At 45.7% G+C, this 15,378-nt stretch overlaps 1 protein-coding gene across 1 annotated transcript in view; it reads right to left on the bottom strand.

Annotated features, from left to right (window-relative positions):
• The window catches only part of sntg2 (syntrophin, gamma 2), a 240,135-nt gene that overhangs the window by 185,820 nt on the left and 38,937 nt on the right, over window positions 1–15,378 (bottom strand). Inside the window, exons 5-6 of the mRNA XM_078213586.1 lie at window positions 303–346; window positions 143–184 (exon numbers count right to left, since the gene is read on the bottom strand). Coding sequence (XP_078069712.1) covers window positions 143–184; window positions 303–346 — 86 coding nt within the window. The remainder of the gene's footprint in view (window positions 1–142; window positions 185–302; window positions 347–15,378) is intronic.

Raw genomic sequence — 15,378 nt, forward strand, 5'->3', positions numbered from 1 at the left:
CTTTGAAAATCTGCTCATGAGCTATATTCAGTTGGTGCAATGTTAGTACAGATTGCCAGTATTTCATTGCTGATTTGTTCCTTTTACATTAAATTTAGAGAATGTAACCTTTAACAAATGAATCAAACCATTTAATACTCACCACTTCTTCATGTGTAGCATTTTCAACATTAATGCCATTGACCTACAAAAGAAAATCTATATGAACATATATTTTCAACATACAATTTTAGGCTAGTGAAATGTACACAGCAGCTCTTCAGCCGAACAAAATACAAAATCAATATAAATGTTTTACTAACTTGTAGCACTGCATCTCCAACGAACAACATCCCAGTCTGGTCAGCTATACACCAAAGGAGAAAAGAAACGCATGTGAGTGTAATGACTTCAATCAGGCCATTGAGGTTGGCCTGTTGAAAGATATCCCTGATTAAGGATCCAATTGATGGTTCAATAAGGGAGTCTTTTCCTGGTATTTAACCAGGAATATCAGTTCCTCTGGCATTCCTGAAGGGAGACTTCTGACTTATAACACTCTGTGTACTGCTGTTGGAATTGCAAATAAAGGGATTTTGGTGAAGGGACTTCTGCCTCTGAAGACTTATTATAGTGAGAAAGCGAGCTGGAAAGAATGTACACAGGCCAGAGGCTTCTTAGTGAAGGACAGTTTAGAGCACAGTGTTAATTCCCCACTTAGCTGGGCATTGCCAAATGTTTCCAGCATCAGGCATTCTAGCCAGAACTTTTGCACAAATGTATAATGGGCAAGTCGGCAGCCCCTTTTCACACTCTCTTGATTGATCACTGGCGTTGATGGAAATAAAAAAATGAGAGAGATGAAAAACAGACACTATCACCCTTTTTACGCTACTGCATCAAATCAAGGACCATATGACTGACTTCAAAAGATGAATATAAGACTTTGGAGACTGCTTTATTCTTGTGAAGGGCAAATGTCTAATAAATAAAGTTAATGTTAAAGAAAAGTGAAGCTCCACATTTCCACACACACACACACACACTACAAGAATTGGAAAAAGAAGATATCGACTAGCTTTGTGTAGAGCTGTACAAAGTATTATGCAAGTTCTATTATTTTGTTTGTCCTGCAGGAGTTAGCAAATTGAATAAATGCTGAAAGTGCAAAATTATTTGACTTTCAACACAGGGAAAAAAAACATAAATCAATCCTAAAGTCTCAATGTTATTTCTTTCCATGCTTGCAAGCAAAAAGAAAATCGAAATGGCAAATAAATCAATAGACTTTAGAATCCAATTCTTAAAAACTCTGCATCCCTACTATTATTCCTGCAACTGTTTGGCATTGTTCATTATTGTTAGTACAATTTACATAATGCTCCACCATATTGAACCAATTTAGGAATCATATCTTTCACCATTGGCATCCTCTAAATATGCAGGTTTGGAGCCATTAAGGACAAAGAGACATTGAATGTATAGAACCACTAACATAAAATCAAATATTGAAGTATGTGGAATTAAATGGCACCAAACTATGTTGTAAAATGCACAATGAACAAAAGTATTTTTAAAGCCAGCCCACATGTTGCATTTTCTTCATGAGAATGGAGACCAATTTTGTATTCATTAACTTAACTCCTTCCAAGATTACCGAGTGAGAGAGAGCAGGAAGAAGACTAACTCTACCTGATACAACTGGTTCAGACAATATTCATCAAAAAGACATTGCATTTTGTAATGTCAGATATCTGAAACCACTTGACACAGTGTAATACTTGTTGAGGGGAAGCTGAAGGTATTGTGTAGACAAGCATGGCAGCCATACTGCAGCAAGCACAACCCGCAAGACGAACAATGAGATGCCTAATAAGTTAATCTGTTCTTAGTGGCATTGGTGGAATACGATGACAACACATTTCTACTTCAAAAGAATCAGTTAGGTGTTTAAGACTGAACTTTATTGTTTATGGAAGAAGAAACATAGGCTTGGACTTCAGCCTCAGCGAGAGAGGCAGTTGATTGGTTTTGACAACTGACTAGGCTAGACATTATTTTTGATTGCTGTAATTTCAATAAAGCTAGATGGAAAAGCTAGCCTACTGCTGTGAGAAGACAAATACTGTTTGTGCTTCTTCTAAAGTGATCTATTTTAAATCAATGCAATTCAGGCCCAAGTGAACTAAATGGTGTATTGATGTATGAGAACAGGATGGTAAAGCTGGAGTTTAAAATGAAGTAGTTTGCAAGAAGTTGCTCTCACTGGTGGGGGTGTGTCAGTAAGCAAAGGATAATTAGCAAACAAAAACAGAGGTGAAAGAAGGAGAAAGTTTTTCTTGCATGAGTTGATATAATTTGGGCTGTACCGCTTGACAAGGTGGTGGAAACTGATTTGACAGCAACTTCAAAGGGAAAGTGACGTATACTCAAAAGGAAATATTTCCAGGGTTATGGGGAAAGAATAGAAGAGTGAGACTAACTTATTTCAAAGATCCTGTACAGGCACATGAGCAGAATGGTCTCCTTCAGTGCTGTGAAATTCTATGAAGGTCATGTATCACAGTGCCAGAAGTAAATTCAAAGTGTAGTGAGTTAACCATAGAAATCAGAATATTTTATGTTTAAATTCAACCCACAAATAGGTTCAACCAGCCAACACAGAAAGAATGATTTTCACATTTCAAGTGCAAGCAATGTCATAACGGAAAGAAGATGATAATGTACATTAAAGTGCTCTAACTTATAGTGTAGGGAAAAACAGTCTGCAAGTTTGCCAAAAAAAAATCATATATAAATTGAAATATCAATCAGTAATATTGCTCCAAAGCGAAACTTCACAATATGTTTAGGAGATTGAACTGAAATATAAACTTGTAATAAATGGTAATCGAGATTGATGCTGCTCTTTGCAACATGAATATGTTGCATAGAGTTTTATCCTCAATATTCCATGAGGTGAAAGAGGAGCTGAAAGGAATGTGACTAACTACCTGGCAATAATGAGGAAGTAACTGAATCAATTGAATCAAAAACAAAAAATGCTGGAAAGTCTCAGCAGGTCTGACAGCATCTGCGGAGAGAGAAAAGATCTAACTGTCAACGTTAGCTCTATTCTCTCACTTGTATTGGGATACAATGAAAAGTACTGTTTCTTGTATGCTATACAGACAAAACATACCGTTCGTAGAGTACATAGGGAAGAAGGAAAGGACAGTGCTCAGAATGTAGTGTTACAGTCATAGCAAGGGTGTAGAGAAAATCAATTTAATCTGAGGTAGGTCTATTCAAAAGTCTGATAACAGCAGAGAAGAAGCTGTTTTTGAGTCAGTTGGTACGTGACCTGACTTGTATCTTTTTCCCAACAGAAGGTGGAAGAGAATATATCTGGAATGCGTGGGGTCATTGATTATGCTAGCTGCTTTTCTGAGGCAGCAGGAAGTGTAGACAGAGTCAATGGGTGGGAGGCTGGTTTGCGTATCACAATCGTTCACAATCCTTTGTAGTTTCTTGCAGTCTTGGTCAGGGCAGGAGTCATACCAAGCTGTGATACATCCAAAAAGGATGCTTTCTATGGTGCATCTGTAAAAGTCGGACAGAGTCATAGCTGACATGCCAAATTTCCTCAGTCTACTGAGAAAGTAGAAGCGATGGTGGGCTTTCTTAACTATAGTGTTGGCATGGGAGGACCAGGACAGGTTGTTGGTGATCTAGACACCTAAAAACTTGAAGCTCTCGACCCTTTCCACTTCGTCCCCATTGATATAGACAGGGGCATGTTCTCCTTTACGCTTCCTGAAGTCGATGACAATCTCCTTCGTTTTGTTGACATTGAGGGAGAGATTATTGTTGCCACACCAGTTCACCAGATTCTCTATCTCATTCCTGTACTCTGTCTCATTGTTTGAGATCTAACTCACTACGGTGGTGTCTTCAGCAAACTTGAAAATCAAATTGGAGGGGAATTTGGCCGCACAGTCATAGGTGTATAAGGAGTATAGTAGGGGGCTAAGAACAGAGCCTTGTGGGGCACCAGTGTTGAGGATGATTGTGGAGGAAGTGTTGTTGCCTATCCTGACTGATTGTGGTCTGTGAGTCAGGAAGTTCAGGATCCAGTCGCAGAGGGAGGTGCTGAGGCCCAGGCCACGGAGTTTGGCGATGAGTCCCAGGAATCCAGCAGCAGTGCCACAAGAGGTCTAATGACTTCAAACAAGTGGTCAAGGTCAATGAATGTATCTTCACAAGATATCTTCTCCCCAATATATCACCAGTCTCTAATACTGCACAGACCACCCACATCACATACCCACCAGCGCTTCCTGGTATTCAGGAGTCATGTCTAACATTCAGGTGCTCCACCTCACTCTCACATAATTACCAATTCTAAAAGTCATACACACATCTCCACTACCTCCAGTTATTCAACTTTGGCAGGCATATCACTTGAACACAGGCTACACAACCACTGACATTTTGCCCTCTCCCTCACAAGGTGGCCGATGATAAAAGAGCAGAACTGGCCAAGGACAGAGATACCTGCATCTCTCTGGCCCTATAAAAGTGATGGTTCTCAGCATCATGGAGCCCGTAGCAAAGAGCACGTGGCATCCAGCATTACTGGAAACAATGAGAATGCCTTATGCGTCCAGCTCTCCCTCACCTTATTATCTGGCTGCTGACAGCATGATCATGGACCTCTAGCTCGACATCCCAACCTACATCCCTCAGTGACTGGCCTGCCAGACAGCCTCATGTCATTGCCGAGGAAGACGGAGGAGCTCACCACTAAGTTGACAGAGGGCATGATGAAGACTTACCTTATACACAGTCTCTGCTTCACCAGCCTGTCACGCTGCAGATCCAGAGGCAAAAGAACTGTTGCCTCCATACCTGATGGAACCTTTGTTTGAATAGATAACCTAATCCTTTACCTTCCCAGTGAGGATGCAGAAACACTCAGGAACTCACCACAACATTTTCCAAAACACGCCAGAATACTTCCAGATATATAAGACCCTCGTCAGACCCCACTTGGAGTACTGTGCTCAGTTCTGGTCGCCTCACCAAAGGAAGGATGTGGAAAAGATTGAAAGGGTGCAGAGGAGATTTACAAGGATGTTGCCTGGATTGAGTGGCATGCCTTATGAGGATAGGCTGAGGGAGCTCGGTCTTTTCTCCTTGGAGAGACGAAGGATGAGAGGAGACCTAATAGAGGTGTATAAGATGTTGAGAGGCATAGATCGGGTGGACTCTCAGAGGCTTTTTCCCAGGGTGGAAATGTCTGCTACGAGAGGACACAGGTTTAGGGTGCTGGGGGGTAGGCACAGGGGAGATGTTAGGGGTAAGTTTTTCACACAGAGGGTGGTGGGCGAGTGGAATCGGCTGCCGTCAGTGGTGGTGGAGGCGAACTCAATAGGGTCTTTTAAGAGACTCCTGGATGAGTACATGGAGCTTAATAGGATGGAGGGTTATAGGTAGGTCTCGAAGGTAGGGATGTGTTCGGCACAACTTGTGGGCCGAAGAGCCTGTTTATGCTGTAGTTTTTCTATGTTCTCTATGTTCTATATGGCCCGGTGGTACAGTGCTGCCTCACAGTGCCAGGGACCCAGATTTCCAACTTTGGGTGGAGTTTGCTTGTTCTCCATGGATTTCCTCTTGGTGCTCCGGCTTCCTCCCACAGTCCAAAGATGTGTAGATTAGGTGGATTGGCCATGCTAAATTGCCCCTTAGTCAGGATAAATACATGGAGCTACAGGGATAGTTCACGTTTGATGGGCTGAATGGCCTCCTTCAGCGCTATAGGGATTCTATGCTACTTTGAAGTAGCAAGAGTTCTTCAATGTCGCCTATCCTGCAGGATTTGTATTTCCCCCTTCAGATAAGTTAGTACAGAGCCCATCTTGCAGCTCAACACTTGATCCTTGTGAAATGATACACAAATTCCATGCCTGGCCCAAATTAGGCATTCAGTCATCGTGTTGCACAGCCTGACCAGATGGCATCAGTAGAATGCTCCTTTGGAGGCTTTTGGTGTGTACACATGGGCACCCTTACGAAGGCAGGGCTATGGGGATGAAATTTGGACACAAGCGGGGCGATTCTCTCAGCCCACTGCACTGCTCGAGTAGCACAGTGGCCGGGAGACATCAGCGGGGGGCCTGTAGTAGGACTCACAACCAGCATCCAGCCAATTGCGAGTCTCCCAGGCATTGTTTTTCAACGTAATCAATCCCCACCCCACACTCCCCTGTTGGGAGAGGTTCCCACCAGCAGGGATTACACTGGTCCCCATCACTGGGGACCAGGCATGATCACTCCGTTGGTGGGGACAGTGCCCCTTGGGCAGTGCCAACCTGGCATCCTGACACTGCCCCCTGGGACCCACCCACTGCGCACTCTGCAATGGAATCGGTGGGTGGGGGAGGGAGGGAGGAGATGGTGGGGCTCCACATTGGGGCTGGCCATGACAGATTGGTGCTGGGAAGTGGGTCAGATAGGCCGACGATTGGGAGGCCAGAATTTGGCGGTGGGGGGGGGGGGGGGGGTGCGCATGTGCCGATCTCCCCACTGTGCTGATTCTGGCCACTCCAGCGAGATGAGGCCCTGCCCACACGTACCGGTGTAAATCTTCCTGAAGCACTCTGTGGAGCACAGAGTGTCAGAGATTCGTTCCACTAAGTACGCCTAAAAACTATGTGAGAAAATGGGACATTTTCCCGCCTGTTGCGCATTTAGTTTTTTTTGGGAGAATCGCCCCAAGCTCTGTGAATTTACCCTTAAAATATAATTATTAAAAGAAAAGCTCGAATAGGATTTTCCCAATGTATTTTATGTACTTGAAGCACACTCCGGACTATATACTCTGCTCAGGTGCTGTTTGTGACAGGCAGTTTCATTCTTTTTTGATATGCATTTTGGACAGTAATGGCCATAAGGATTAAATTAACTCAGTAACTGAAATGAGAATTACAGAATCATGGGATGTTTATAACACTGAAGAGGCCATTTGGCCTTTAGTGTCTTTACTGGCTCCCTGGAAGTCTCATCACAGTTCAATCCAAGTCTCTTGAAAGCCATTATTGGATTGGCTTCCACTATGCTTTCAGACAAAGCATTCCAGATACTAATGTCTCATTGCCTGAATAAGTCTTTCCTTATGTCCCCATTGCTGCTTTTGTTAATCACCCTAAATTGCTGGCCTCTGGTTTTCCATTATTTCACCAATAGAAATGGTTTCTACATGAGCTTTCATCATTTTGAATACCTCTATCAAATTTCCTCTCAGCTTTCTCTTCTGAGGAGAGCCTCAGCTGCTCCAATCTATACAATTTAAATTCCTCAACCCAGGAACTATACTCATGAATCTTTCTGCACCATCTCCAATGTCGTCAAATCCTTCCTGTGGTGTCCAGAACTGGACGCAATACTTCAGTTGAGGGCAAACCAGTGTTTTATGCAAGTTTATCGTAACTTCCTTACTTTTGTACTTTATGCTTCTATTTATCAAGCTCTTACTACCTACCGTGCCGCCTTTCATAGAACATAGAACAGTACAGCACAGAACAGGCCCTTCGGCCCATGATGTTGTGCCGAGCTTTATCTGAAACCAAGATCAAGCTATCCCACTCCCTATCATCCTAGTGTGCTCCATGTGCCTATCCAATAACCGCTTAAATGTTCCTAAAGTGTCTGACTCCACTATCACTGCAGGCAGTCCATTCCACCCCCAACCACTCTCTGCGTAAAGAACCTACCTCTGATATCCTTCCTATATCTCCCCCATGAACCCTATAGTTATGCCCCCTTGTAATCGCTCCATCCACCCGAGGAAATAGTCTTTGAACGTTCACTCTATCTATCCCCTTCATCATTTTATAAGCCTCTATTAAGTCTCCCCTAGCCTCCTCTGCTCCAGAGATAACAGCCCTAGCTCCCTCAATCTTTCCTCATAAGACCTACCTCCAAACCAGGCAGCATCCTGGTAAATCTCCTCTGCACTCTTTCCAGCGCTTCCACATCCTTCTTATAGTGAGGTGACCAGAACTGCACACAATATTCCAAATGTGGTCTCACAAAGGTCCTGTACAGTTGCAGCATAACCCCACGGCTCTTAAACTCCAACCCCCTGTTAGTAAAAGCTAACACACTATAGGCCTTCTTCACAGCTCTATCCACTTGAGTGGCAACCTTTAGAGATCTGTGGATATGGACCCCAAGATCTCTCTGTTCCTCCACAGTCTTCAGAATCCTACCTTTGACCCTGTAATCCACATTTAAATTAGTCCTACCAAAATGAATCACCTCACATTTATCAGGGTTAAACTCCATTTGCCATTTTTCAGCCCAGCTTTGCATCCTATCTATGTCTCTTTGCAGCCTACAACAGCCCTCCACCTCATCCACTACTCCACCAATCTTGGTGTCTGATGCGCATCAATTGGACACGAGGCACAAAGGTTCGGTAAAAGAAGGCTTTTATTAACTAACAATGGAACTATCAGAACTTTAACACACTATCCCAGACTGAAGAGGTCCCGCCCGAGCAGGGGGTCTTATACCTCTCCCAGGAGGCGGAGCCCGACTGGGATGTGCCACAACAGTTACAACCACAGGTGTATCAATCCCACCCTAGCCCAACAACAACATTAGAACAATCCCACAGTGGGAACCAACGATGGTTCACCACATTCACCCCTCCTTTGAGAACAAAGGCCGGCGGGGTACGAAAACAGACTAAAATGTCAACAGATTATAAGTTCAGATGGTCTGGAGGACCGCACCGTCGTTGTGACCTCCTCAATACCGGCGGTGACACCGGAGTAGGTGCTTGCGGTGGCGTTCTCCCCAAAACAGCGTCCAGCTGTTCTCCCACAGACTCACAGGCCGGTTGACCCTGACGAAACGGCAGTGCAGGGGATCCTGATACATTCTGCGATGGCGACGATCTTCGGGGCTCAGGCAAGCTGTGCATTGGAGTAAAACTGTTAAGCATTGGTCCCGATGCTGTCCGCGCCACGTCCGGGGGAGAAATAAGGGATAAGGGATTCGTCACTGGGGGTATGGGAGCGACAGGAGTTGCTACGTCCCCTGCGGGCGCCAGGTCTCGGATCGAGACTGTGTCCTCTCGCCCGTCAGGATATGCCACATAGGCATACTGAGGGTTGGCGTGGAGGAGGTGGACCTGTTCGACCAAGGGGTCGCACTTGCGGGCCCTTACATGTCGCCGCAGGAGGACGGGTCCTGGGTACGTCAACCAGGCTGGTAAAGATATGCCCGAGGACGACTTCCGAGGGAATGAGAACATTCTCTCGTGGGGAGTAGCATTGGTTGCCGTACACAGGAGGGAGCGAATGGAGTGAAGCGCATCAGGGAGGATCTCCTGCCAACGGGAGACTGGAAGGCCTTTGGACTTCAGCGCCAATAGGACAACCTTCCAGACTGTAGCGTTCTCTCGTTCCACCTGTCCATTACCCCTAGGGTTGTAACTCGTGGTCCTACTAGAGGCAATCCCGTATGAGAGCAGGAATTGCCTCAAGTCATTACTCATGAACGACGAGCCCCTGTCGCTATGGATATAGCTGGGGTACCCGAACAGGGTAAAAAGATCACGGAATGCCTTGATCACCGTGGCAGCCGACGTGTCCGCGCAGGGGACAACAAACGGGAACCAGGAGTACTCATCTATTATGTTCAGAAAGTACACATTCCGATCTGTTGAGGGAAGGGGCCCCTTAAAATCCACACTCAGCCTCTCGAAGGGGTGAGTGGCCTTGACCAAATGTGCCCGGTCAGGTCGGTAAAAGTGCGGTTTGCATTCCGCACAAATCCGACAGCTCCTTGTCACCGACCTGACGTCCTCCACCGAGTAAGGCAGGTTGCGGGCTTTGACAAAGTGGTAGAGCCGAGTGACCCCAGGATGGCACAGGTCATTATGGAGGGCGTTCAAGCGATCCTCCTGCATAGTAGCGCATGTTCCGCGCGAGAGGGCATCCGAGGGCTCATTGAGTTTCCCTGGACGATACATGATATCATAGTTATAGGAGGAGAGTTCAATTCTCCACCGCAAGATCTTATCATTCTTGATCTTGCCCCTCTGCATGTTGTTGAACATGAACGCCACGGACCGCTGGTCCGTGATCAGGGTGAACTGCTTTCCCGCCAGGTAATGGCGCCAGTGTCTGACGGCCTCCACAATGGCCTGGGCCTCCTTTTCCACTGCTGAATGCCGAATTTCGGGGCCTTGGAGGGTGCGGGAAAAAAACGCGACGGGCCTGCCCGCCTGGTTTAGTGTGGCGGCCAGGGCGAAATCAGATGCATCGCTTTCCACCTGGAAAGGGATGGATTCGTCTACCGCGTGCATTGTGGCTTTCGCGATGTCGTGCTTCAATTCCTTGAAGGCCAATTGGGCCTCTCGCGTGAGTGGAAAAGTCGTGGACTTAATAAGCGGACGGGCTTTGTCCGCGTAGTTGTGGACCCACTGCGCATAATAGGAGAAGAAGCCTAGGCATCTTCTCAGTGCTTTTGCGCTAGCGGGCAAGGGAAGTTCAGCAAGGGGGCGCATACGGTCTGGATCAGGGCCAATGACCCCGCTTTCCACCACGTATCCCAGGATGGCTAACCGGCGCGTACGGAATACACACTTCTCCCTGTTGTAGGTCAAATTCAGGCGAGATGCAGTGCGTAAAAAGTTCTGGAGATTTGTGTCATGGTCCTGCTGATCACGGCCGCAGATGGTGACATTATCCAGGTACGGGAAGGTAGCCCGCAGCCTGTTCTGGTCCACCATTCGGTCCATAGCACGCTGGAAGACCGAGACCCCATTGGTGACACCAAATGGAACCCTAAGGAAATGATACAGATGACCATCCGCCTCAAAGGCTGTGTACTGTCGGTCCTCTGGGCGAATGGGGAGTTGGTGGTAGGCGGACTTAAGGTCTATGGTGGAGAACACCCGGTACTGCGCAATCTGATTGACCATATCAGATATGCGCGGGAGGAGATACGCATCCAGCTGCGTATATCGATTAATGGTCTGACTGTAATCAATGACCATCCGGGGTTTGTTCCCGCTCTTGACCACCACAACCTGTGCTCTCCACGGACTAACACTGGGCTGTATGATCCCTTCTTTGAGGAGTCGCTGAACCTCAGATCTGATGAAGATCCGATCTTCAGTGCTGTAACGCCTACTTTTAGTAGCAATGGGCTTGCAGCCTGGTACCAGATTCTTGAATAAGGAGGGTGTGGTGATCTTTAACGTAGAAAGATTGCAGGCGGGGCGCTTTGGACAATTTGGAGACTGCAGCTGTTCCCCCACTGTCAGCGAAGGGAGTGGCCCACCGTACTGTAGGATCACACTCTTCATGTGGACCATAAAGTTTAGTCCGGGGAGAATTGGTGCGCAAAGATGCGGCAACACAAGGAGCCTGAATCGCTCGTAAATTGTGCCTTGCACTTTCAAAGTTACCACACAACGTCCTAGCACAGCGACAGACCGGGACCTTGATGCCATAGAGATTGTCTGTTTGGCAGGTTGAATCTGGAGTCCACACCTCTTCACAGTGTCAGGGTGAATAAAGCTCTCAGTGCTCCCGCTGTCAAACAGACAATAAATTGCACGACCATTTACCTGTATATCCATCATCGAACAATCAAGCCTGTGATGCTTAGCCTGGTCCAGGGTGATTGACGCCACCGTTGGTCCATGAACGTCACTGCAGGCAGCTGAGGTCGATGCTGAGGACCCCTGCTGGTCGGTCATGGTCATCGTCGACCAAAATGGCCGCCCCCATGAATCGCACATGGGTGAGGGCGCCAAACGTAGCGACTCCTGGTGGTCATCCTCCTCCGACTCCGTCGACTGCAATGGCGTCGTCCTGGACTCGCACGTGGACGAACCCCGTGAGTACTTCGACGACTATGGTGATGATCCCCGTTCCGAAGGGTCACAGGCCGCACTGCCGTTCTTGGGCTTCGATCTGCACACCTTCGCATAATGCCCCTTTTTACCGCATGAGGTACAGACTACCGCTTTAGCGGGACACTTTTGTCGTGGATGTTTGGCTCCTCCGCAGAAGTAGCACCGCGGGCCGCATGGGGCTGCAGCCGTCGTCTGGTCCACATGGGAGCACGCCATAACACTGCACTTCGAGCCCGTGGGGCGAGGAGGGATTTGCGACTGCTCCTGCCATGTTGTCTCCACGTGGTCCTCCGGATACAGGACCAAGCTCTTCGAAGCCGCCTCAAGCATTTCAGCTAATTCCATAGCTTGGGTCAGGTTGAGATTCCCCTTTTCTAGCAGCTTGAGACGGATGTATGAAGACCCGACCCCAAACGCATCTCGGGCGAGGTCGTACATGTACTGCTCAGCCGACACAGCTTTGCAGTCACAGCCCCTGGCTAGCTGCAAGAGCTCATTGGCGTAGTCCTCCATGGTTTCGCCCGACTGCCGACGTCATGTAGCAAGGAGGTAACGAGCGTGGATCTCGTTAGGAGGTTTCGTATAGCACTTTTTTAAAAGCTCGAGGGCCCTCGGGTAAGTGGTGGCCGCACGGATCGCGAGGTAGACTGTGTCGCTTACCCTCGCATGGAGGACCCGGAGTCTGTCATCATCTGTGGTGACCGCTGCGGAGGCTGCTTGGTAATCTTCAAAACACTTCAGCCAGTGGTCGAAGGTGTTAGAAGCGCCCACCGCACGTGGATCTAGCGTCAGACGTTCTGGCTTTAGGATTTGCTCCATACTCTCCTTTCTTTTTTTCTTCCGTCGAGAGTTTAATGTTAGTTAATAAAATTGATGCGCATCAATTGGACACGAGGCACAAAGCTTCAGTAAAAGAAGGCTTTTATTAACTAACAATGGAACTATCAGAACTTTAACACACTATCCCAGACTGAAGAGGTCCCGCCCGAGCAGGGGGTCTTATACCTCTCCCAGGAGGCGGAGCCTGACTGGGATGTGCCACAACAGTTACAACCACAGGTGTATCAATCCCACCCTAGCCCAACAACAACATTAGAACAATCCCACAGTGGGAACCAACGATGGTTCACCACAGTGTCATCAGCAAATTTACTGATCCACCCTTCAGCCCCCTCCTCTAAGTCATTAATAAAAATCACAAAGAGCAGAGGACCAAGCACTGATCCCTGTGGGACTCTGCTAGCAACCTGCCTTCAATCCGAAAATTTTCCATCCACCACCACCCTCTGTCTTCGATCAGACAGCCAATTACCTATCCAATCGGCCAACTTTCCCTCTATCCCACACCTCCTCACTTTCATTACAAGCCGACCATGGGGGACCTTATCAAACGCCTTACTAAAATCCATGTATATGACATCAACTGCCCTACCTTCATCAACACACTTAGTTACCTCCTCAAAAAATTCAATCAAATTTGTCCTTCACGAATCCGATTCAATGATTTATGCACATACACCCCAGGTTCCTCTGCTCCAGCGCCCTTTCAGAATTGCACCCTTTATTTAATCCCACCTCTCTTTGTTCTTCCAAACAAAATGAATCATGTCACACTTTAAATTTTTATATGCCACTATTCCACCCACCCATCGACATCCTTTTGAAGTTAACTGCTGGTCTCATCACAGTTCACAATATTTCCAACTTTTGTGTCATCGATAAATTTTTAAATTGTGCCCTGTACACTAAAGCTTACACAATCAATAAATTTCAGGAAGAACAGAAGTCCAGGGAACCCACTATAAACCTTCCTCCCGTCTGAAGAACAACCATTCACTACCCTTTGTTTCCTGTCAGTTTATTTCATGTACATGATGCTGCTGTCTCTTTGATTCAAGGAGTTCTAAGTGTGCGCACCAGTTTGTTGTGGCATAATATAAAATGCCGTTTGGAAGACCACGTACAAACATCAATTGCATTATCCTCACCTACCCTTTCTATTACCTCATCAAAAATCTAAAGGGAAGTTAGTTAGACTTGAAGCAACTCATACTGTGACTTGGTAATGGCAAGTGACCAAAATAACTAATAGAACAAACTGCAGTAGCATCCCTGAGTGTTAACACCAATAACATGACTAATTTTCACATGATCTGAGATACTTTGAGCTTAGCTATACAATTATATAATGGAACACTTTCAGGGACAGCAGGAAAGGTTTAAACAATGTTTGGGTGGGGTTAATACACAGGAAAACCCATTGTTCTCCATCGCGAACAAATGGAATATCTTTAAAGGAGATGTTAATGAGCATGCCCAATATAATAATAACGGAAGCCAACAAAACCAAAAGTCAGAAAATGCATGCAGCGCACACCAGGTCAGGCAGCATCTGTGGGAAGAGAAAAGTAGGGTTAATTTTGTAGCTCTTATGAACCTCAACAAACAGGATCCCAAGAGAATTAACAATTGGATAGAAAGTTGAATAATTAATCGAACCAAATTTATTAAACCCGAGCAGATGGAAAAGAAGAAACCATCAGGAAGAACCAAAGTACCTTCAGGGAAAGTAAAAAAACAAGGTCATTGGATGGAATGAGGAAACAAGTCATGACTATAGCTCTTGAAAGAAAGTTAAATTATTTTAGCATAATAACAGTAAGTGGTTAACAACTGAAATTCTTTATGGATGCAAATTGGTTAAAACTAAGCATGAACTAAAACTATATAACAGATAAATTGATTACTTTTTGGAAGTATTGATTAGACAAGATACCATCATGTCAAATCTAAACTAAACTTCATGATTTTAAATATTACTTGCAAGGAGATCTTAGACAGGCTTAAAAGCCTCAAAAGCAAATAAATCCGCAAGGATGGAAACATAGACAACAAACATAGTCAGGCTTGTGCTAAAAAATAAACCTGTTGGAGTTTAATCTGGTGTTGTGAGACTTCTTATTTAACATAGATAACAACAGGCTGAATATCATTAATACAATTAAGTTGATCTTCGGAACTAAATCACCAATAGTAAATGATAGCCCGTGATGGGGAGAAAGGGCAGATTGTGCCTCATCAAACTTCCTAATTGATATAAGTCACTGGCATCCAAAGCTCAGTGATGTGTTGCAACTACCATCAAGCTTTTGATAATACCTTGCATGAAAAATAATGAATAAGGTCAAGTTACTAGGGAATCAAGGCACAATGTGGGTGTTCACAAGATATTGACTGAAAGAGAAGAAGCAGTGGGAACTAGTTCGAGCAGTGAAATTGGATTGGGGAGATCTATTGAGTAAAATGCTTCACAAATTGATGTTGAAGTCCATATAGATTCTAGATGAGCTGGACTTATAAATGCAATGGAAGTTGATCAAATTTAAAGATAGAACTAAATTAGGGAGGCCACTAGGTCTGGTAAAGAAACCAGGATACTGCAAAAGGAACTTAAAGGGCATGCAAGTGGACAAATCCAT

The sequence above is a fragment of the Mustelus asterias genome, chromosome 5, assembly GCF_964213995.1.
Source record: "Mustelus asterias chromosome 5, sMusAst1.hap1.1, whole genome shotgun sequence".
Lineage (NCBI taxonomy): Eukaryota > Metazoa > Chordata > Chondrichthyes > Carcharhiniformes > Triakidae > Mustelus > Mustelus asterias.